Raw genomic sequence first — 25,040 nt, 5'->3', positions numbered from 1 at the left:
TGGAGAGATGGATATAAATTGGTTAATAAAAATTAATGAATAGATAAGAAAGGAAAGATAAGAATGGATGATGGATGGAAGGAAGGAAGGAAAGATAAGGATGGATGGATGAATGGATGGATATAGATTGGTTGATATGGATGGATGGATGCTAACAGATATGGATGAATAGACTAGGATGGATGGTTGGATGCTGAGTGGGCCATACCACCTGTAAAAACAACTCTCGCCACATGCACCAGACACTTAAACTTCATCTTATAAGGACTCAATAAGGAAAACGATGTGAATATACCACTCAAGCATGTTGCACTACTTGTTTCCCTTCAACTTTAAATAGCTCTTTTGCACAATATTGTTCAGGGTATTGTGAAAGCATGGATAGTCTGTCTTAGGTTATGCCAATAGTTTCAGTAAGCATAGAGTCAACTAGAGCCCTTACTACAGTGTGACGTGTAAAACTTTATTAAACATGAACGCAGTGAATACACAAACATAAATAAAACCACTCGCAACTTTCACTCACTCTAATAACCGAACTGTAAGAAAAGAAAACCAAAATGTAAATCACAGTCTGTAATGAAGTGCAATAAACCAGAGACTGGAGTCACACACATAATAAATCGTAATCGCTTATAAACCTCTTCATTTTTTTAAATCTATGATGGTGGAGCAAATATGGTAATAGATAAAAGCTTATATTAAGTTAGATGTCGTCCTTTTCTTGCTTACAATCCCTATTAAAAGAAATTAAATAACTAAAATAAAAACCGAAGACACATTCTGGCAATGTTTTCTTTTTTAAACATGCAAGCTTGATTCATTACCAGAAATGCACAGCCGCCCAAGTTTGAACTAAAAGCCATTTAGTAATTAACACAATTATATAAATATTAAGTGGTTAACGCACCACGGTACTTTGTAAGTAAATCAGATCGAGAAGTAAAAATGAAACAAGTGGACAAAACTAATTTGCGGATGTGTTTCATTTGTAGCATGCACAATTCAAGGTCCTGTTTGTGGAAAAGGGAGTAAAAAAAATTGTTTGCTATCTTTAGCTCAGATCTTCTTGATTTTCTCCCCGACAATAAGAGGGTTTTCTTTCCTTATCTTCTCCGCTGCGTCAGCCTTATAATCAAAGCTACAGCTGTGAACATCTGAGTATCGGTGAATGCCGCAAAATAATTGTCCGCACCGGCAGTCGAAACCTGTTGGAAGAAAATAAAAGACCAATTAGCTTAATAAATCCTTTTATACTGAAAAATGACACATACTGTACATTCAAATACATGGCCACTTTATTAGGTACACCTGTCCAACTGCTCGTTAAGGCAAATTTCTAATCAGCCAATCACATGGCAGCAACTCAATGCATTTAGACATGTAGACATGGTCAAGACAACCTGCTGCAGTTCAAACTGAGCATCAGAATGGGGGAGAAAGGTGATTTAAGTGACTTTGAACCTGGCATGGTTGTTGGTGCCAGACAGGTTGGTCTGATTATTTCAGAAACTACTAAATCTACTGGGATTTTCACGCACAACCATCTCTAGGGTTTACAAAGAATGGTCAGAAAAAGAGAAAATATACAGTGAGCGGCAGTTCCTCCTGATCCATCCTGCCTTGTATCAATAGTTCAGGTTGGTGGTGGGGGTGTAATAGTGGGGGGGATGTTTTCTTTTGCACACTTTGGGCCCATTGGTACCAACTATGCATCGTGTAAACACCTCAGCCTAACCGAGTAATGTTGCTGACCATGTCCATGCCTTTATGACCACCCAGCAGGATAATGCGCCATGTCAAAGCATAAATCATCTCAGGCTGGTTTCTTTAACATGACAATGAGTTCTCCCTGCTCAAATGGTCTCCACAGTCACCAGATCTCAATCCAATAAAGCACCTTTGGGATTTGGTGGAACGGGAGATTCGCACCATGGATGTGCAGCAGACAAATCTGCATCATACAGTAAATATTTCCAACACTGTTGAATCTATGCCATGAAGGATTAAGGCAGTTCTGAAGGCAAAAGGGGGTCCAACTCGGTACTAGTAAGGTGTACCTAATAAAGTGGCCGGTATTACTTGTAACAATTAAAAATATTTTTTATGCAAACTGGCAATACATGTTCAGCAAAATCTCTATTTACTGAAAAAAAAAATCCTAAGGGGGCTTCTAATATTGATTTTAAACAAAAAAAAAAGAATTAAAACTGCTTTTATACATGTCAAACCAAAAGGAAACAACTTTCTCCAGAAGAAAAAAAATATTATAGGAAATACTGAAAAAATTTACAATATGTGAAAAAGAATAAACCTTGTCATAGGAGGGCTAATCATTCTGACTTCATTTGTATGTGTGTGAAATAATGCACTGTCGGATATGGGATTCCACATATATTTTTTTAAAATTATTATAATCAACATGTTTCACATTACTTCAAGGAAATAAAAGCATTGCTACAAATTCTGAAAGTGTACAGCCATGTTTTACAGTTGCCCAGACAGAGCAAGCAAACAGAGATCTTATCATTGAAAACAAACAAAAAAATTGTGTAGCTACATTTTTTGAGAGGTGCACATCAGCCCATGGTGAGGGCTATGCAACACAACAAATCATACGTGTGCGCTCGACGCAGTAGTGTAAATCTGCCTTTAGTTTCAGCAACCTGAAAACATCAAGTAAAGAAAAAAAATCCTGAAATGTTGCTTCTTCACTGTCTTTTTTTGCCTTCTTAAAATGGCTTGATTGCTTGCTCATAATTTAGTATCCATACTACAATCGGTACAGATTTTTGTAATGAAGACCAGTATGTCTTGGTAACTTTGTAAGAAGCTTTTGTATTAAATCACATATTTAGTGCAAACAATCTTGACATGTATATAGTGGTGTGCACATATATAAAATAATTGATACATTGCACAAACAAGCAGGTGAACCTGTACCTAATAAAGTGGCCAACGAATATATTTTATTGTTATTTATTAAGAAATAAAAAGAAATTATTAATATAAAAAACAAATATAAACATACCAGTTAGGCCCACTTTTTTGCGGCAGGTGAAGCAGCGGTTTTTCTTGGGTTTAGATTGCTCTGGTTCATCTGAGGTTTGCTCCGACACACTTGATGCTGAGGCTATAAAGAGTTTAACAAAGGTGTCAAAGCTTTAGAAATGCTGCCAACATTAAAGTCTGTGTGAAATCAATATTCACAATGTCTATTTTGCTAGTACACATTAGCCCCTTTCACACAGTGATACCGGTAAATATCCGGAAAATTTCCGGAAAGACTTTACCGGTATATTGAAAAAAGCGCTGTTCACACAGGCGAGGACGTTACGGAAATTTTCCGGAAAAGAGCATTCACACATCCATTCCAAAATACCGGTAAATTCTGACATCATTCACCACAAATGAGCTTTAAACGGCTGCGCTTGTATTTGTAAACATTTGACTAAATTACAAACTCTGTGGATGATCAATATTGTGAACAACTTTCTCAGGATCACTTTCGCATGTCGAGATGTTCATAATATGTACGTTTGCTGGCGCTCACAGGCTGTTTCACAGGCACACGATCGTAAACAAACAACGGCTTATCATAAGCATCTCATCGATGATTATTTACACAGTTGGCATTATGAAGAACATATAAACGTGATCTGACTAACTTCTAGCAGCTAAATGTGTCTGGAAAAATATTCAAAGGCTTTTATCCTCACAAACCGAGCGGACGTAAATGCGTCTGACTGTTGTGATTGGCTAAAGCAGACGTCTCACGTCAGCACGTTCTAGACGTGCACGCGCTTATTACGGGAATCTTCCTTCTGCGTTCACACAGCGCAGCATTCCGGCAAATTGCCGGTAATGTTACAACTTCTCTTTCCGGAAAATAGCCAGAACGAATTTACCGGTATTTTCAAAAAGGACCTGTTCACACATACAACCTTTCCGGAAAATTGCTGGCAATTTTCCGGAAAGGTCTGTATGTGTGAAAGGGGCTAATGTTAATATTTAGGTCAAGGATTAATCCATGCAAATATACTGTTCGTTTTGATAATCTTCAATCAAAGTCCGAGCATTTGATCTCTCTCCTAACATTCATTTGCTATGAGTGAATGACCAGAGAAAAAAAAGAAAGCCCCACCCCTACTCAATATTCTGTTTCAGTTGGAAGTACATCAATTTACCAAAAATAAAAGTCTCAGACTATTGACCTTATTCTGTGATGTGTTTTTTCGATTGTTTTAGAACTTCTAATTCAGCTGCCGATAGAAGAAATGACTAGGAATAACAAACGGCAGATTATAGTCAAACAACCAGACTCCCTAATTTTTTACAATTAGTTTAGATAAAAATGACTGATTTTGTGGTAGTAATTAGACATTTAGCCAAAGGAAGGTTGTATAACTCTTATTTTTATCCGCAATCTTAGTTTCTCTCAGATTTCACTGAGCATCTGACTCAGGACATGTGTTAGGGCTTCCCCTACTGTAATACACCTAAAACACAGATTGCCATGAAACTCGTCAATGGCAGGGAAGCGTTTTCTCTTGTTAACTGCAGGAAAACAGGTTTAAACTAAGTAATTGATCGATTTGACGCACACCATAAAACCAGCACAAATAATTCAATTTGGTCACGTCTAGGGATGCATCGATTAACCGGTTTCACTAAGAAACACGCTTTAACTTGTCAGAGTTAATTAATCTTAAAGGCTTCTCAACACCGTGTTTCTGCACGGAACAAAACTGCAGCAACTAAAAGTTACGCCAACTGTGTGCTAGTTTAAAGTTCCGAGCTTGTACACAGAGACTAATAACCACGCATTTTTGTTGGATGTTCCTAAATCTTTACTGGTGCTGCTAAATTTTTGAAGTTGGGAGCACCGGTGCTACCAAGTAAAAAAGTTAATTTCAAGCTCTGCATCAGACAAAGGCTATTTTTTATTTATACTTATTTTTATTTATTAATTAAATTATTGTCATTTATTTTCAGTGTAAAATTATTACTTCTGTTTAAATAAAAAAAAACTATTATTTTTAAGCACAAAGACAGAAATGGGCTATTGTTTGTTTTTAATATTGTGTTGTATTAATTGCTTGCTTAGCAGCAATAAATAACACTTTAAAGTATAAGAAGTTTTCAGGTAATTTTCTAAACTGGTAGCGTTTTGAAATTAATAAATGCAAAACAATCGTGATAACTGTGAAACCGTGATTATTTCTCAGACTATAATCGTACAACCAAAATCTGTAATCATTGCATCCCTTTGCATTGACTTCTCATGTGAATCACTCGCGCTTCGTTTGCATCTGCTTACTGCACAATCCCCCCTCCCTCATGTAATGTAATGATCGTGAGGGCACAGGTGAGACGTAGTTTTTCGAGAGACACTCAAATAAATCATTTGTCATGATTGGAATAAATCTTACTTGATTATATGGTTTGGAATTGGATGCTTTAGGAGATTTTTCGTGATTATTTTGCGTTTAAATTAACAATTGCAGGATCGCAAAAATGTTCGCCTTTTTGTTGATTTGGCGATGGATTAAAAAAACTAGGGGGCCTAAACAACTTGCTCTACAAACAAGTGTTCACGACTATACGTAAAAAGTAGAACAACACAAGAAGAAAACATCAGTTTGCAACATCGAGTAAAACAAGCTGTCATTTATGTTTAGAAAATCAATGGAAGTGAATGAGACTCGAAGTCTTGAGCCAAAATGATTCCAATGGCTCGTATGTAAAGAATAAGGCCAATAAAAACATCCCACATCAGTAGTTTTTGGTCTGAATCCAGTTCTGATTTTCTTGATCAAAACAAGTAATCTGTGCTCTCATAGCTAAGAAAATGTCGCAGTCATTACCCAAAGATCCGCTTTGCACTCACCAGATACTGTTTCTACAGGTTGACAGGTTTCATCGAGTTTTCGCTTTCCTCTCGATGTGCTTTCCTCCAGCGATGGGCTTCTGGCTGTGAGCTGCTTTTCTGTGCTGGACTCCAGACTGCTTCTCTTCAATTTACTGCACTGCACTTCTGCAAGATAAACACAGTCAGATCCACGAGCAAATCTACATTAAGAGTCCAAAACTCAAAGGCTTGGTATACCATACAATATGCAAAAAACAAGGCTAAAAAATTTGTTCCCCAGAGTTTGTTCAACTTGATTTGTGGAACAGGTTTCTGGTCTACATTAAACATTTGTAATTATTATTATAAATCCCTAATAAACAAATCTAACTTTTTAACAGCATGTCCGCTGCGATCAGTAAAACCAGCACACAAACAAAATGTAAGCCTGTTTAGCACTTGATAAAAGACGGGCTTTTCACAAGTGAACTTTGAGCACATTCTGGCCTGGTCTCAAAGCAAACAATCAGATACGTTTGCAAGATGATGTCTGGCTTTTTCTAAGGAGTTTGGCAGGACTTTTGTAGTTTTGTGTGTCACGGCAATCTGCTCAGTGTCTGAGTTTGGGGCAGTGGATGACATAATAAATGGGTCAAAGTGAAAAAGAGGACGTACCTGGTGTTTTCTGGCCTGATGGAGCCGCTACTGAAGCACCGTCTTTATGTGTAACTGCTGCTGGTGTTGATGTTAAGAAACGCTGACTGGAGGAGAGGATGACGAAAAGAGATGTTTTGTTATACAAGTGAAAACACACCGCGGTAATGGCCAGTTATGTAAAATGCAGAAGTAGGCAGCACGACCAAAACCTTATATCACAGTATATGTAATATATATTACATCTCAGAAAAGAACTTGCATGCCCTTTTAGCATTTTTATGACCCAAGCTCAGATAAATAGTTAAAAAAATTATAATAAAAAGATTCAAAAACAATCATAGATGACTGTAACTGCCAGAGTTCTTACCAGGTCTAGAAAATATGATCATTTCATCCCAATTGTATCCTCCTTACACTGGCTGCCTGTTAAGTTTCGTATTGAATTTAAAATATTGCTTCTTACCTATAAAGCTTTAAATAATCTAGCTCCTGTTTATCTAACCATCCTTCTGTCTCGCTACAATCCAACTCGCTCTTTAAGATCTCAAAACGCAGGGCTTCTGGTAGTACCTAGAATAGCAAAGCCTTCTCTTTCATGGCTCCTAAACTCTGGAATAGCCTTTCTGAAAATGTCCGAGGTTCAGACACACTCTCCCAATTCAAAACTAGATTAAAGACCTATCTGTTTAGTAAAGCATACACTCAGTGCATCACTTAGCGGGTTTCCACACAGGTTTCTGCATCTTGTTTATGTACACTATGTACAGCAGCTACGCTAATTATTCTCTTTATTCTCCATTTCCACCTCGGGATACTCATCCTGAGGCCCTTAGACAATGCAGAGTCACTGATTCGATTCAAGACCAGAGAAGAGATGATCCCAAGGTTTCCATATCCTGGATCATGCCGTATCCTGAGCAGCTGCTGCGCTGGTCATGGAGGAGTGGAGAACATGAGACTGATTCCAGTGACGCTCCAGGGACTGACGAGTCTTCGCTGAGGCCAGCTTCCAGCCTCTACCGCTGAGACTGCAGCTCTGCACAAGACTTTTGACCAGCGGAGAAATTAAAATGGTCGTGCCCAACCGAGTCTGGTTCTCTCAAGTTTTTTTTTCTTTTCATTCGCCAATTGTAAAGTTTATTTTACCTCTCCGCTGTCGCCACTAGCTTGCATGGTTTGGGATTGGTAGAGCTGCGCATCGATGGATTTGCTCTCTAGTGTTTAGACCCTCAGTAATGATTATTAAACCACAATGAACTGGACTGAACTTAAACACTAAAAAAACTGAACTACTCTGTCCCAATTTACTATGAACTTTTATGTGAAGCTGATTTGACACAATCTACATTGTAAAAGCGCTACAAATAAAGGTGAATTTAATTGAATTGACTATGAAAATGAATATAGTTTTATCCATATATATAGTGTATATAGCCTGCATCTAGGATCATCAATTTCAGAGGTTGAAATTAGCCAATAAAACATTGCTGCAGCTCTGATACAAGTTTTTTTAGGGAAAATTAAAAAGCCCTTTTGGCTTTTTAAATAAAATGCGTATATTTCATACATTGTATTAAGCTTATCGGACAGTTCTTGACCCATGACTTGTGGTGCATTCGCAGCATTCTGAAAACTTGAGTTGTTTTCAACTAGAGGCCTGAGCGCATTGCTCCCAATATGCACACAAACTGCAGGCCTTCATTGGAAGATTAACTTGCTTGCGGAAAAGACGTGACCGGCTGTCATCATGTGTGATGTCCAGACATGCTGGATTCACCTGATTTGTTGACGGATGGGTTGTGGATCAATTCCATGGCAGGTCGTGGGTCCTTCACAAGGCCTTTAGCCCTTCACAAAGAATGTTTCCAACATTCCAACTGTTTCTTACTCATTTTGCTAGTTAAACTGCTTGTGGGTAAATTTTGGAGCTCAAGTGACCAAGATGTAACCAACAGTCATTTTTCAAAATAAAAGATTCAGGCTCAGATAATAAATACAATGAAAATAATTAATGATTTCTTGTGTGGCCCAGTACCAATTAATCCCCAGGGGTTGGGGACCACTGCCGAAGGATGATGATGATGATGATGATGATTGGCACAAGTCCCATGATTCCACACTTGGTCTCTCAGTCATCAAAATGCGGCCTTCTTTGTTGTGAACACACACCCTCTAGTGGCAATATTGTGCCATTAAGGCCATTTACAATGACATTTTCATTTAAAAACACATTTTTTCTCTTTTTTTTTTTTTTTTGTTTGAAACAAATTAAAATCTCTACCAAATGTACACTGATTACCATTTAAATATATGATTATATAAATGCTACAGCAGAATCTGTTGTATTTCTACAATATACCTACCAATTCCCAAAACAGGTTTGTCACACAGAAGGTGTCATAACAAAGAAAACAAGTTGTCATGCACTATTGAAGTTGCACAAATAAACCACATCTCATCAATTGAAATGGCTTATGCAACCGTTATGAGAAATGATGTAGGGGTGGGTATTAAAGAGGAAGACGTTGTACCTGTTTTGTTCATGCTGTGACATCGATTGTACAGTCAGAGATTCTCCTTTACTGCTTAAGCTGGAAGACACTGTAAGCAATGAGAAAGCAGGAAACCCAAAATGTCAACACCCATTTTAAGTTCTCCTTATTCTTAAGATCCTGATAACAGTATAAGAGAAGTGATGGTTTGTTTTAGGAGATGTTTCCAACGGTGGCCCATTTTGGAATAAACGCTGTAGATAATGAAATTACAGCTCAGCAAAAACACTTTGATGTGGATAAGCTGGGTTTCGAATAATTATATTTCATTGTAGGCAGTGCAACGTGGCACAACATAACAAAATAAAGGAACCAAGCACATGAGTCACTAGCCGGGTGAGGGTTTCCAATCTATCATGCAACATAACATTCTAGAAAGGAAAGGAAAAAAAAAATCCCAAATGTGAATCATGTGCTTTTCTATCAAGTTTTAGAGAGGCTGACTGTAGTATTGGTAACCTAGTAACCAACTGTAAACAAGCAAGCATAAATGAGACTGCAGGTTAGTCAGTTATCCGTCCAATGCATTTCCTTTTTTTGTTTGAAATTTGCATCACTTTCTTCTCATGCGATATTTCATAAAGGGCAATTAAAAAGCGTGATGAATAATAATACAGGGCTCGAAATTGCGACCATTTTGGTCGCATATGCACCCGAAATTTTATCTATGCGACCTTAAAATATATTTGGGAGCATTTCTGCGAGTGCTTAAAATTGTTATGTGCGACCAGTTTTTACTGTAAAATGTTCACCACATGCGCGGATTCGGGAGAAATTCACGCAGAATGCATCTCTGCACTTGCAACGCGAAACGCAGCGCTCAGGAATGGTTTAAAACAGTTGTCATGTCAACTTGCTTCAGTAAACAAATCCAAGTCCGTAATGCGTGCCCCGCCTTCACGCTCTTCTTATTGGCCCACTGCTCTAGCACTGAACGCGAATGATTGGTTAATATCAGCTGTCAATCACTCAGTCAGCGCTTCTGGCTTGGGATGACAGAGAGAGAGCTGCTACCGCGAAAAATTGTAAAGCGCTGAAGAGGAGAATGAAGATAACACTGACAGATTTTGTTTTAGAAACCATGACATCTAAAGTTATAAATACTGAAACATCTTAGTAGTGATCATGGGCTAAATGTTAATCCACTATCTACACTTTTCCAAGAGTAGAAGACTTCCATTGGCTTCAAGTCCGCTATAAAAAGTCTGTGGGATGGAGTTTTCAGGTAACTGTTTGCCACATCTAGCACGAGAGTTTCTGTTTAACCCTTCATATAATCGCCAGATGCTGTCCGCCATGCAAGGGACAGCTATATGTCAAATTGAACACCATGTACACCATCGCGAACGGGCTTGCATTAAGTAAACTAATATCGCTACTCATAAAAATAAACCGGTATTGCTATTAACATGTATGCATATAATAAGCTACAATCTGTGTCAAAAGCATTCGTGCAATATCAGACAGCACTTGAGAGAACAGCACAGTTATACCGTTAACAGATTCATTTAAGTGCGTGCAGGGCAGGTGAGCGCTCCGTGTATCTTTTGCTCACTCAGTTCTGTTATAAAAATCTATTTTCTTGTGATAACGGGACTTCGTTGAGACATATTTTCCTCACGCTTGCATTTATATATATATAATTTTTTTTGCTTGTTAGTTTGATAAGTGTTGATTTCAAATACAATAAATATGTTTGTATAAAATGTGTAGTAACGGTGCTCACAATTGGTGGGTGCGACTAAATTTTGGCTGATGCGCCTAAATGTTTAAAGTTAGGAGCACCGGTGCTACCAAGCAAAAAGGTTAATTTCGAGCCCTGATAATATATATTAATATATAATATAATAATATAAATGAATAAGAATACCCAGCTACTAGTTGTACCGACAAAAACTTACACACGTGACTTACGTGTTGTGACTATTGTGGACACAGTCCATTCACTTTTGTGCTTTGGTTTGACAGTTAAAAAAAAAAAAAAAAAAAAAAAATTCGACCTGTCCACAGTGCTATGAAATAAATAGATTTTTAATGCATTTTAAGCATGTTCTACATTTTTTGATTATGGCTGGATAGAGTTAGAGGGCAATCACACAATGCACTTTTATGGGCCATTTCCACTGACACAGTGGTACAGTGTAGTATAGTATGAGTCACCTTTATGAGGCTTGCATTTCCACTGCCAAAAAGGTATGGTGGGCGTGGTCTATAACAAAGTTTCAGTCGACGTCATTTGGAGTAATTACATCACTCTGATTTTATTTTGGGGAGTGCGGGGTGGTTGGTACTAATATAAATCGATTGATTTATTTTCTTTTGTGAGATCTTGTAAATAATATTTCTGCTGTTTGACTTCTTTTCACTTTTGTAAATAAATTCACTTATTTTTGCATTATTTTGGTTGTTGTTTTGCTATTTTGACACCAACTCACCACAAAATGTAATCACATTAAATGTTACCTCTTTTAAACCCAAGAGCCAAACTTGAAAGTCGTAACATTACCCATACCAACAAACCTTTTCTTGAACCTACCCATAACCTTGTTCAAGAAGTGTTCTGCAATACATTTTGAACACAGCAAGTACATTGTATATTCATTTTTGATGTAAGTACATAGTAGCTAAGGCCACCTAATAAAGCGTTTACTTTAATGCATTTCTTTTTTGACTCCATTAGACCCAATTCACACGTGTATTTATGACTATCCACTTTTCATTGAACTCACAATTTAATACTAGATGTAAAACTTAAAACAGTACTTTTAAATGCGTCTTTTCATTTGTCGACTCACCTGGATCGCTGGATCTGCCACTGTTGTTCTGACGTTGTAAGGAATCTTTATAGCAAACAGAGCACATGCCGTTATTACGCGGGTTTCCATAAAACCCACAACCATTCGAACACAGCACTTGGGTCTGATTGGTTTCCTGAGCCATATCCCTCTCCTGTTGAGAGAACAGAGATAATACTATATAAGAAAAGAAACAGTTTACAATTTTCACCAATGAGTTGTCACTGGAGTAACAAACTTTAAGATAAAAATCCAGAATTCATTCTTTTACAATTTTGTAGGATGTAAAAAAAACAGGCATAAATGCATAAGAAATCAATGGTGAGTTTCTGTCTGAGTCTACAATCAGTGCTTTGAATACTGAGTGTATGGCTGAATTACGCTTTGTGCAGATGTTGGAGTGAATAAGACACTTATCTGATCTTCCTCTGACATGATCTAACTGTTTCTCCCTGCACTTGTCTGTCTCTCAGACTACCTGTTCAGCTGTCTCACTCATTGTACAGGAAAAGTCCTCGCTGTGCTGAAAATCGGGTGGAAACGTCAACAATTGCTTTATAGATAGACAAGTAAACAGTCAAAGATGGAGGCAGGACAGCAGATTAATAGTCTAAACAACAAGTAAAAAGAAAAAGATTAATTTGTTAATGCATTAAAAATGATTATAAATATAATGATGCATACTAAGACCTTAACTTTAGGTTCTACCTAAAGTTTTTAGGGAAAACTTGGGTATTTTTGTTGCTCTAAACGTAAACTTAGCTTAACAAACCATATATAATATTTAAATCAGCTATAAATTCAAACTGATGCAATTTTGACTTTTTACATTAATAAAAGTAAAAAAAAAACATAAGTATATAAGTAGACATAGTTTATATAAGTATAATTATATAAGTATAAAGTTTGAACTTAAAATGTGGTGTGATAATTTTAAATAACCATTTTATTATGTTACCAATTATATACAATTCAGAATTGTGCCAAAAAGCAGTTACAATTTCTCTAAGGCTTCAACTGACCACTTGAGAGCAATTCAAATGACAGAGAAATTAGTTTTAAGAAACTTTTTCCACCCACAGAGTTTATTTTAAGATGCTAACAGTCTAATTTGATTCAATGATATGCTAAGCTAAGCTAAATGTACTCCCTCCAGACCGGGACATCGACTGAATAGATACATAAATGTAAACTCAACTATTGTACTCTAGGCGAGTTGTAAAATGAGCCTATTTTATCTTTATTATGTTTATGTTCCTTTAATATCACTAAATCTCAATATTAATGCACAATAATGCCAGGGACATTCATTAAAAAAGGAAGTAGGACTGACATGTTGACTTTAGCATTAACCTCAAGAAAATAGGCTCCTCTTGGAGTTAAACAGTTTATTTTTACCAATTTCACCAACTACAGAACAGAACGTTTTTGAGTGAGATGCTAATGGTCTAATTTTAATCAATTATCTATGCAAAGCTAAGCTAAAAGTGCTCCAGCCAAACCTTGAAATCAGATGAATGGATTTAAAAATGATAAAACTCAACTGTTGAACTTTAGGGAAGTTGCAAAATAAGCCTTTTTTAATCATTATTATTTTTATGCTCCTTTGATATCAGTTAATCTCAATATTAACGAAAACAATCAAACCTCTTTGGTTATTCTTGAGCGAGATGCTAATGGTCTCATTTAATTCAATTATCTACGCTAAGCTAAGCTAAGCTAAAAGTGCTCCTGCCAGACCTGGAAATCAGCTGAATGGATTAAAAAATGGTATAACTCAACTATTGAACTACAGGAGAGTTGTAAAATGAGCCTTTTTTATAATCTTTATTGTGTTTATGTTCCTTTGTCATCAGTATTAATGCTCAAAAATGCCAGTAACATTCATTAAAAAAGAAAAATACCATCAACAAGTCTCCTGTGTACAAGCATTACACAAACATTCAAGAAAATAGGCTCCTCTTGGAGTTAAACTGTTAATTTTTTACCAATTTCACCAACTAGAGAACAGAACATTTTTGAGTGAGATGCTAATGGTCTAATTTTAATCAATTATCTATGCTAAGCTAAGCTAAAAGTGCTCCAGCCAAACCTTGAAATCAGATGAATGGATTTAAAAATGATAAAACTCAACTGTTGAACTTTAGGGAAGTTGTAAAATAAGCCTTTTTTAATCATTATTATTTTTATGCTCCTTTGATATCAGTTAATCTCAATATTAACGAAAACGATCAAACCTCTTTGGTTATTCTTGAGTGAGATGCTAATGGTCTAATTTAATTCAATTATCTACGCTATAAGCTAAGCTAAAAGTGCTCCTGCCAGACCTGGAAATCAGCTGAATGGATTAAAAAAATGGTAAAACTCAACTATTGAACTACAGGAGAGTTGTAAAATGACCCTTTTTTATAATTTTTATTGTGTTTATGTTCCTTTGTCATCAGTATTAATGCTCAAAAATGCCAGTAACATTCATTAAAAAAGAAAAATACCATCAACAAGTCTCCTATGTGTACTAGTATTACACAAAAATTCAAGAAAATAGGCTCCTCTTGGAGTTAAACAGTTCATTATTTACCAATTCTACCAACTACAGAACACTCAAGCCTTAAATAAGAAAATTATTGAAACTCTAGTTATTTTTAAGCGAGATGCTAATGGTCTAATTTGATTGAATTATCTATGCTAAGCTAAAAGTGCTCCAGCCAAACCTTGAAATCAGCTGAATGGATTTAAAAAGGATAAAACTCAACTATTGAACTCTAGGGAAGTTGTAAAATGAGCCTTTTTAATCTTTATTATGTTTATGTTCCTTTAATATCACTAAATCTCAATATTAATGCACAAAAACACCAGGAACATTTATTAAAAAAAGAAAAATACAGTCAATAGGGCTCGCATGTTGACTTAAGCATTACACAAACATTCAAGAGGTCTTCAGAGTGAAACTAAACAATGCTTCAACAAATCACTTTACTTTGTCAATGTTTAAGCCAAACAGCGGCTTTAAAAATCAACCGTCAAACAGGTTTTGGTTAAACACACTGCTGATAAAAGCCTTAAAAGAGCTTAATTATGTTGCAAATGTTTAACACTAAAACCACCAAACAACCAAGAGTCGTTTCAGAAACACTGAATTAATCAATTGCCCTGAAAAAGGATGTGCAGGCAAAGCTACAGTGCCTGGCTGAGTAAGCCAGTGTGCTCACATGTGCTGCCCTGAGACAGGGTTATTAAGCGATATGTCCTGACACTAGATCAACAGGTTAGATAAAGACTCTCCAGCTCCAAGATCACTGAAGCACATGAGCACGTGCTACAACTCAATAACATTTACTAAATAAGGTATGTGTGTGACTAAATTCAGTAGCACAAAAAGCACTAAATTTACTAAAATACTGAAAATATATAAATGTATTAATTTAGCAAAGGTTTTTATCCAAAGCGACTTACAAGTGCACTTTAAATTAGAGATTCGCAATATATTAAGCCTTGACAAGCCTACTGTCAAAAATGCTGGATTCCACACAATACCTTCATGTTGTCCCAGCACAAATTGATTAATTTAACTTGATTGTTTTTATAAATTTAAGCAAATTGAACATAAAACTGATGAGTTGTCAAAAAACAACTTAAGAATTGTGTTGTTTCAACTCATTCATTAATTAAATTATTTTAAACAAGCAGCAAAGGTCTTTTTTACTTTGCAAATGTTGTTATTTTACTCAGTACTATTTGTGACAACTCACATATTTCATCATTGAAGTTATGTAAATGAATCAAATGAATAAATAAACAAAGATATTCAATTTTGGTGTGCACATCATCAAAATCGATTTAAATGCAAATATCTACTCAAATATTTCCAATATCTTCTGAGAAACACAAAAAAATATATATGAAAATGGGTTAAATAATAGCATTGCGTAAAAGATGCATTTATTTTAAAAATGAAAAAAAAAAATTTATAAGTTTTATTACGTTTTATGTAGGTAAATAAATTGTTCTGCTCACAAACAGTAAATTCTAGTGTGGTTTGAAGAACAGTGGTATAAAGATTTTAAATGACAATAAATTAACTAAGCCAGAATTTTTATATTTATATTAAGGCTGCAGTACATGATATATCATTTCAGCATCGATGTCACAGGATCTGCAATGGCAAAGTGGTGTTATAATTGACCAGGAGCCAAATTTGAAGAGGTATACGCTATTGCAATGCAAAGTTACCAATATGTTTGTAATTTGTGTTTTAGGGCCTGTGACAGTGTGAACATTTTAAGTCAGTGTAAGAAATGACATTTTTTCTAACTTTAAGAAAGATTAATTAATTAATTTTATATATATATACACACATGTGTGTGTGTATATATATATATATATATATATATATATATATATATATATATATATATATATATATATATATATATATATATATATATATATATATATATATATATATACACATATATATATATATATATATATATATATACACATATATATATATATATATATATATATATATATATATATATATACACATATATATATATATATATATATATATATATATATATATATATATGTATACATGTGTATATATACATGTGTATATATATATATATATATATATATATATATATATATATATATGTATACATGTGTGTGTGTATATATATATATATATATATATATATATATATATATATATATATATATATATATATATATATATATATATATATATATATATATATATGTATACATGTGTGTATATATATATATATATATATATATATATATATATATATATATAAATACAGTATAAATACAGTATATAGTATTCTCCAATAGTGCAGCCCTCTTCTTGATCACTATAGATATAATATAACATTAGGCTACATAAATATTAAAATGCTGTAAATTAGTTATGGTGTGGCTGATAAATATCAAATACTTATTTAAAAATAAAAATGTACGTTTATATGTTTTGTTTTTTCTTCCTTTTTATTTGATTTCATTTTTTTATTGCTGTACCTCTTGCATATTTACATGTTGCATATATTTTTCTATATTGCTATTTATCTAGTTCTATATTCTAATGTGTTAGTTTTATTTAGTAAGTTACTTTATATAATTAATATGTATTTTTTATTAGTTTTTTACCCTAATTATTGTTTTTGATGCATGAATTTATAATTGTACCCTGATTCAGAGGAAGGAGATGCAAGCTAAATTAGATTTCTGCTGATAGATTGGAAAAACTGATGTTTTACTGACTCTTTATACTGTATTTGATACTGTATAACTGTCTAATATCCATCAAAAACAGTAAGCTTTTATATTTCAAATATTATTGTGTTATCACAACCGATCTCAACATAAGGTACAAATATGAATAACTCAGACTATTGATTATTGGCTCGGCTAAAGTCCAAGTTTAAATGATAAAAACAGACGTGACTGCAAAAGTCCTTCTAGTCTTCTAGAAAATTGTTTTAGTGTTTCAAGAAAATGAAATGCAAGAAATAAGAGTCTTGTGATGGAGATGAAACCTACACTGTAGCTCCCCTGGAGGAAAAGACTAAATTCCCAAGAAAGCAATTTCCTATGAAGCAAAAGTGCAAACAATTAACAGTAAATAAAGCCAAGAAATAACACTCATCATCATCGTCAATATTTAGAGAGAAGACTTTAAGTAATATGTTTGCAGTCTGAGCCAAATTAACGTATACAGCATAAATGCTGCATTTAGTGATTGAGGTAAAGCTGGTTCCCATTAGGTCAGTGACAACTTGTGACGAGCTCCCTATATTGTCTGCCAAGAAACTTCAAATATTCAGTCTGAAATCACATGTATATATGACTTCAAAACATTAGCACTATTGATCTTACTGTAAAAAATGCTGTGCTTTGATAGTCATTGGCAGCTAAGAATACTTTTCTGAAACTATATTACCATGGAGAATGTCGGAACATGTGACTATAAAACCAACTTTACTTCAATTCATTTCCTGATATAACACGATCATATGCATCCACACGAGACATTGTACCAGAAACGTACATTCCCTGACCTTTAAGCTTGTCCTCCTCAGAAAATCATACAAAACAAGCATAAAATCGTTCAACGACAGAATGCATCCTTGATCAATGTCAGCTTCTCCACCAAATGATATTACAACAGTCATTCATTCATTCATTTTCTTGTCGGCTTAGTCCCTTTATTAATCCGGGGTCGCCACAGCGGAATGAACCGCCAACTTATCTAGCAAGTTTTTACGCAGCGGATGCCCTTCCAGCTGCAACCCATCCCTGGGAAACATCCATACACACACTCATACATTATGGACAATTTAGCCTACCCAATTCACCTGTACCACATGTCTTTGGACTGTGGGGGAAACCGGAGCACCCGAAGGAAACCCACGCGAAGGCAGGGAGAACATGCAAACTCCACACAGAAACGCCAACTGAGCTGAGGATCGAATCAGCAACCTTCTTGCTGTGAGGCGACAGCACTGCCTACTGCGCCACTGCTTCGCCCACACTTCCGAGTCATAGCCTTAATGTATTCCACGCATTTTATGTTAAGTTTAATGCAAATGTGACAGGACTGAGAAACAAGGGGACAATACTTTTTATACATTTGTAATATTTGTGTATAATTTATAATTTCATGTTTTTAATCAATTGATGTGAATGATAACAACTAGCTATTTCTGAAGTATTTTTTTCTTCTAAATAACAGTTTTAGCCGAACATGACTATTTAAGTTGTAGGTTCCATTGGACTGAGGACAATGACAGGGTTTGTAAATTTGTGAAGTATTATAAATAAACAAACAAAAATCTGTAAACCAAATGAATGACATATTTCTTTTACAGAACAGCTCTCAGACATTTCAGCTCTCAACATTCAGTGTACTTTAGGCAATTTTTGGGATGAAATACGTTTTGATCACTGCATTTTATGTTTTTATTTCAGGGACAGATAATGTACGTTTCTGGTAATGTCCCATATAATCATCATCAAATGTATATAAATACATTAAATGTATATAAATATGCATTTTTAAGGCAAAACTAATGAAAAATGTTATCAGAAGTTCAACTCCTCATCCTATTTTGTCTTAAATTGTTCCAGTATCTAAAACCATTTGGAAATGTAAACAATTGCTTCATATGACAAAGCTGTAAAGGCTGACAGCGTCAACAACTGATGGAGATATCTTTAAATACAATTACAATGGAGGCTGCAATCCTTGAAAATTACAAGTCTGTTAAAAGCTAACTTCAGTAGCATGTTTCTTTTTTAAGGGATCACCATTTAGGACAAAGCAAACACAAGTAAATTAATCGTTCTAAATGACAATGAGGGTTGCATTATCACAGCTGAGTATTGAATCTTTGTATATTAGGCAGCTTTTACAGATTGCCCAGAACATTAGTAGCTGTAGCTCTCATCCTCTGTCTGAGGAGTTTATCCTGCTCCCTTCGGGTCAACTGTTTCAGATGCTTTTTAGTAGGACAAAACGGGAATACAGGAATAGATTTGTTCCATCATCCCACCGTCGCTTAAAATAAATTGCAATATTTAATAAAGGTAGTTTTGTATGTGTATATGTGGGCATGAATATGTGCGATTTAATTGTTTGTATCAAAACTGAGGTAAAATTGGTTTTACATTCACACATTCGCTCATTTGCTCATTTTAACGGTCTCTACATTGCTTACTGTTTGCAATTAACATTTTTTAGAAATTATAAAATTATTATTAAGGAAAATGTGTGAATATAAAATCAACTTTAGCTAAATCAGTAACTGCTGAAATATCCATCACTGCTACTGCAAAACCACAGTAAATGAGTATCCTTCAGACTAGCTTTCAGAAACATTTAGTTTTCTACTTTATTTCATTTGCTAGATTATGTTAATGTCAACTAGAGCTGCACAATTAATCGTTAAAAGATTGCGATCTCGATTCAACCCCCTAGACGATCTTAATCCAGCATTTCTACAATTCTGCCAATCATGTTTTCAAGTTCAGGAGAGAAGAAAAGGCGGCTGCACGAGTCTTTTCATTGTTTCCCGTACGTTGCTCAGTGACACCTCCAAATGATGTTGAATGAGTCACGTAATGCATTTATAAGGTATAATTCACCTAAAAATGTCTTTTTTGTCTTCATATAATGATGTTTTCGCGGCCGGAAAAACCCACATGTCGTGAGCTTCTGACGGTGAGCTGTTATCACAGAGAGGGCGCGCACGCTCTACTTAATGATAGACGCACACGCGTCTACTTTAGTGAACAGAACCTGCATATGTTGCAAGTAACAGGTAATACAAATGTAAATAATATTCTGTTTGTGGCACAGAGTGATCGTTTGGGAGCCGCGCGCGCAGTATGAACAAGCACTCAGCAGTCAAAATGAAACCGAAAGTGTGCACTTCATTTAAATGATCATATCGCATTTTAAAGTTATGATTACGACAGGCATTTGATATGTTTTTCCTTTCATAGCGAACACACAGTTGTGCATGAAAATAAATGTTTACAATGTCAGTATAACTACTCTAGCCTATATAATGTTGAATATAATCTGATAATGGTAAATGTCTGATTTCACCAGTGAATAAATTTGTCTAATATGACAGATTGCAAGCATATATCTCAAACAGAATAATTCAATATTATAATTATTATAAGTAGAATAGAATTATTTATAGAAACCAGTAGACCTACACATAATGTTATTATCAATGTTGTGCCATTTGTTTGTTTTTACCATTCCTGTATTTTACATCTACAGAATCATGAGAAAATCGTGATCTTTATTTTAAGCAAAAAAATCGCGATACTCATTTTAGCCAGAATCGTGCAGCTCTAATGTCAACATATTCGTAGTAGTAATAATAATAATACATTTTGCTAAAGTTAGTTTTATTTTCGCACAGTCGTTCAGTGACAATTTGTGATAGGCTTTCTGTATTGTTTACCAAAGTAATTTGAATATTTGATCTGAAATCACATGCAAGTAAGACTTCAAAACAACATTAGCACTATTTAATTTAGTGTGAACAATGCTGTACTTTGATAGTCATTAGCTGCTAATATGATTTCACTATTTAAAATTTGCAAATAATATTTTCCTGAAATTATATTATTAAGGAGAATGTCCGAATGTGTAAATATAAAACCAACTTTACCTTGATTGTATCAAATGCCAAACTTTGCTGCAAAAAGAATCTACCTACAGGTACCAATAATGTCAATTTAACTCAACACTTAGCAATGAGAACGTCTGAATGTGTGAATATAAAACCAACTTAACCCCAATACAGTTACTGATATACCACAATCATAGGCTATGTGTCTATATAATCATCCATCTTCTTAAATAAATATGCAGTTTTAAAGCAAAACTACTGAAAAATGTGATCAGAAGTTCAACCACTCATCCCATTTCGTCTTAAATTATTCCAGTATCTAAACCCATTTGGAAATGTAAACAATTGCTTCATATGAGAGCCTGACAGCATCAACAACTGATGGAGATATCGTTCAATATAATCACAATGGAGGTAAATAACTCAAATAGACGCATGTATAATTGTGTTAACAGTTCAGAAGGCTGCTATCCTTGACGATTACAAGTCTGCTAAAAGCTAACTTCAGTAGCATGTTTCTATTTATGGGATCACCATTTAGGACAAAGCAAAGTAAACACAAGTAAACCTACAGTCATCCTAAATCACAACGAGGTTTGCATTATCACAGCTGAGTATTGAATCCATGTATAGCAGGCAGCTTTTACAGATTGCCCAGAACATTAGTAGCTGTAGCTCTCATCCTCTGTCTGAGGAGTTTATCCTGCTCCCTTCGGGTCGAATGTTTCAGATGCTTTTTAGTAGGACAAAACGGGAATACAGGAATAGCTTCGTTCAATCATATTGTCGCTCTAAATCAATAGTCATATTTTTAAGGTACTTTTGTATGTGTATATGTGGATTAGGTATGGGCTGGTGTAATATTCTGACGGTATGATAACCTTGGATAAAAATATTACTGTTTTGTGATCACTGCTCTAAAATATAGTCTTTTTAAATGTCTGGGTAAAAATCTAAAACTTTGTTGCCCTTTGAAAACAATATATTTATTTTTTTGAAAGATTTATAATAGTAGGAAACATGTCAGGCTAAATAATTCAAAAGATTAATTGCCTTTTGGTGTCTTTATTAGTTTCAAAAACATTGATTTCTTTACTATTTTAAACAACATCTTTAAATATCTGGATATACTGTTGTCTCAAGAAACAAAACAAAAAAAGTAAATAAAAAAAAACTTACAACATACCTTAGGAACAGTATACAGAAAATTCTGGTGATTTTAAAACCTTGACTTTTCCAAACTGTGGTTTACCTTGAAAACAGTTATTGTCCCATGCCTAATGTGGATACGGATATGTGCAATTCAATTGTTTGTATCGAATGCCAAACTTTGCTGCAAAAAGAATTAACCTATGGGTACCAATAAAGTCCATTCAACTCAACTCTAACCAATGAGGACTCTTACCGATGAGAATGTGTGAATATATAACCAACTTAACCTCAATACATTTACTGATATAACACGATCATAGGCTATGTATCTATATAAACATCAATCTTCTTAAATAAATATGCATTTTAAAGGCAAAACTAATGTAAATGTGACCAAAGGTGCAACTACTCATCCTATTTCATCTTAAATGGATCCAGTATCTAAAACCATTTGGAAATGTAAACAATTGCTTCATATGACACAGCTGTAGAGGCTGACAGCATCAACAACTGATGGAGATATCATACAATATAACCACAATGGAGGTAAATAATTCAAAAAGACGCGTGTATAATTGTGTTAACAGTTCACAGGGTGCTATCCTTGACGATTACAAGCCTGCTAAAAGCTAACTTCAGTAGCATGTTTCTATTTATGGGATCACCGTTTAGGACAAAGCAAACACAAGTAAAGTAAACCTACAGGCGTCCTAAATCACAATGAGGGTTACATTATCAATTTAACAGACTGACTGAAACTAGTATACTTGAAGCAGTTGCTTCGGAACACACAGGTAATCGGGTTTCAACGGTAACTTGCACTATTTACACTGTCCTTTGTTTAAGTAATCATATACTAGCGATGACAACACCATCTACAAGCAGATTTCGTCGTAATATCTCGCTTGTATAGCCGTACGTTCGCGTTTCTTACCTGGTTAAGGGTTTATAATAAGCGCCTCTGTTTATCTACCACTCAACGTCGCTTGCTGTTTAAATGAAAGCTTGACATCGTAAAATACATTGAGTAATAATAGAAAGCGTTACGGACACGCCCATTGGCATTCTATTGGCTGCTGAGCGCTAGCCACGCCCTTGAACATCACACAAGATTTCTAGTGATGAATAGTCTGAATCGTTTATTCGAATCGGTTCGTTTGAACGGTGCAGTTTAAAGTCAAACCGCTTTACGAACGATTCAAAGATTCAGAATCGACTCTAAAAATGATTCCCTCACGAGTTAGTTTTCGCAATTATCTTTATTTAAAAAAGGTATTAAAATGTAAGACGAAGTAATCACCAAAGCCTTGATCAATGGCGTGTAACGTACAACTTTGAGGATTATTAGAAGCAGATTCATCATATATCAGAAGTTAATCACATATGCTTCCCTAAAGACATCATCAGAAGTTAAACAGCTGGCATGTATAGTTCCTCGGCTGTTTTTGAACATACCTTACAATCCTATGCGGATTGATACATTTAAGCAAACTGACGGCGTAACGTTACGAGTTTCAAATCCACTAATGTTTCCTTTTGATAACTTTGCTATTAGCTTGCTAGTTACAAAGCTACACGTTACGTTGTTAACGCTAATGGATGATATCTACCAAATGAATCCATAATTATTAAGTATAGTTTACAACAGCAGGTTTAACGTTAGCTCTTGTCAAATTAGCAAACAGGTCTCAAAACGCCGCAGCTGTTTCACTGACTCAGTTCATAGCGGCGGCGGCGGCATACGTTATAAACTCACCTCCTGACTCCCGAAGATGGATATATCGATGTCAAATGGGGTTAATAGAGTTTGCTTTTGTAGTCCAGCACTATTAAAGTGTTTGCTAAGTGTTTTCGGCGTTGACCAGCGTCCCTTCCCCCACCGAGAAAACTGCCTGTTTGTTAGTTTTGACACTCCAGCCCCCACTTTAACCTACCCGGTGACGTCACGAGGAAGGGACTTTAAAGTTTTCCTATGTTGACGTTTTAACGTGAACTCAAAAGATGTTTTAATTTTAGTGCTGGGCTGTTTATTAAAATAAAAGATTATTTTGACAATTTAAATGTGTGCACTTTGTATATTTATTATGCATTGGCTTACTGTGTTTAAATACACACAGGCATGCATATATTTGATAAAATTTTTATTTATATTTAGATGTAAAATATATGTGCATATGATACAAATTATATAAATTTAAATGTCTATGCAACAATTGTTTTGTATAGTTTGATTTTTATGTATGTGTATGTATGACAAGTACATTATACATATATAAGATAACACACACACACACACACGCGCGCGCGCACACACACACACACACACAAAATATTATTATGCCAAAACCTTTATTTTGGATGCCATTAATCGCAATTAATCTTTGCACAGCATCATTTATTTATTTATTTATTTTTTTGACTCAAAAAAATGTATCTATGGAATGTATAATGAGTCTTATGCCTTTGTTTGGTAAATTCCATATTCATAAATGTAGAATAAATTCTTCTAAACCTTGGTTAAAGGTGTTTTAGTTGATTTGCTTGTTCATTTGATTTGTTGTTAGCGCATTATATTCATTATCATTATTCAGCGTATATCTCTTCAGTTTATTAGTAGTAAGAAATGCCAAGATACAGTTATTGTACAGCTAACTGATTAACTGAATAGTGAACTTGCTGTCTATACAGTACATAACATACACAGATGCAATCAGAATTATAAGCCCCCCTGAATTATTTAATTATTAACTGTTTATCTGTTCAAGTTTTAATAACTAATCTGTAATAACTGATTTATTTTATCTTTGTCATGATGACAGTACATAATATTTGACCAGATATTGTTCTAGACACTTCT

General features: G+C 34.7%; 1 protein-coding gene across 10 annotated transcripts in view; it reads right to left on the bottom strand.

Annotated features, from left to right (window-relative positions):
* Nucleotides 1–442: 442 nt before the first annotated feature.
* zfand6 (zinc finger, AN1-type domain 6) overlaps nt 443–25,040 on the bottom strand; it is a 131,860-nt gene continuing 107,262 nt past the window's right edge. Inside the window, exons 1-9 of one of the 10 annotated variants that reach the window (XM_087258874.1) lie at nt 23,118–23,190; nt 17,421–17,469; nt 12,269–12,408; nt 11,856–12,009; nt 9,040–9,109; nt 6,527–6,612; nt 5,891–6,037; nt 3,032–3,133; nt 443–1,208 (exon numbers count right to left, since the gene is read on the bottom strand). In XM_087258874.1, coding sequence (XP_087115000.1) covers nt 1,060–1,208; nt 3,032–3,133; nt 5,891–6,037; nt 6,527–6,612; nt 9,040–9,109; nt 11,856–12,000 — 699 coding nt within the window. In that variant the 5' untranslated portion in view covers nt 12,001–12,009; nt 12,269–12,408; nt 17,421–17,469; nt 23,118–23,190 and the 3' untranslated portion in view covers nt 443–1,059. 10 annotated transcript variants of the gene reach the window in all.

The sequence above is a fragment of the Danio rerio genome, chromosome 7 (genome assembly GCF_052040795.2).
Source record: "Danio rerio strain M-AB ecotype USA chromosome 7, GRCz13ab, whole genome shotgun sequence".
Lineage (NCBI taxonomy): Eukaryota > Metazoa > Chordata > Actinopteri > Cypriniformes > Danionidae > Danio > Danio rerio.
Note: the sequence above shows the minus strand (reverse complement) of the source record. Positions and strands in the feature narration are given on the sequence as shown.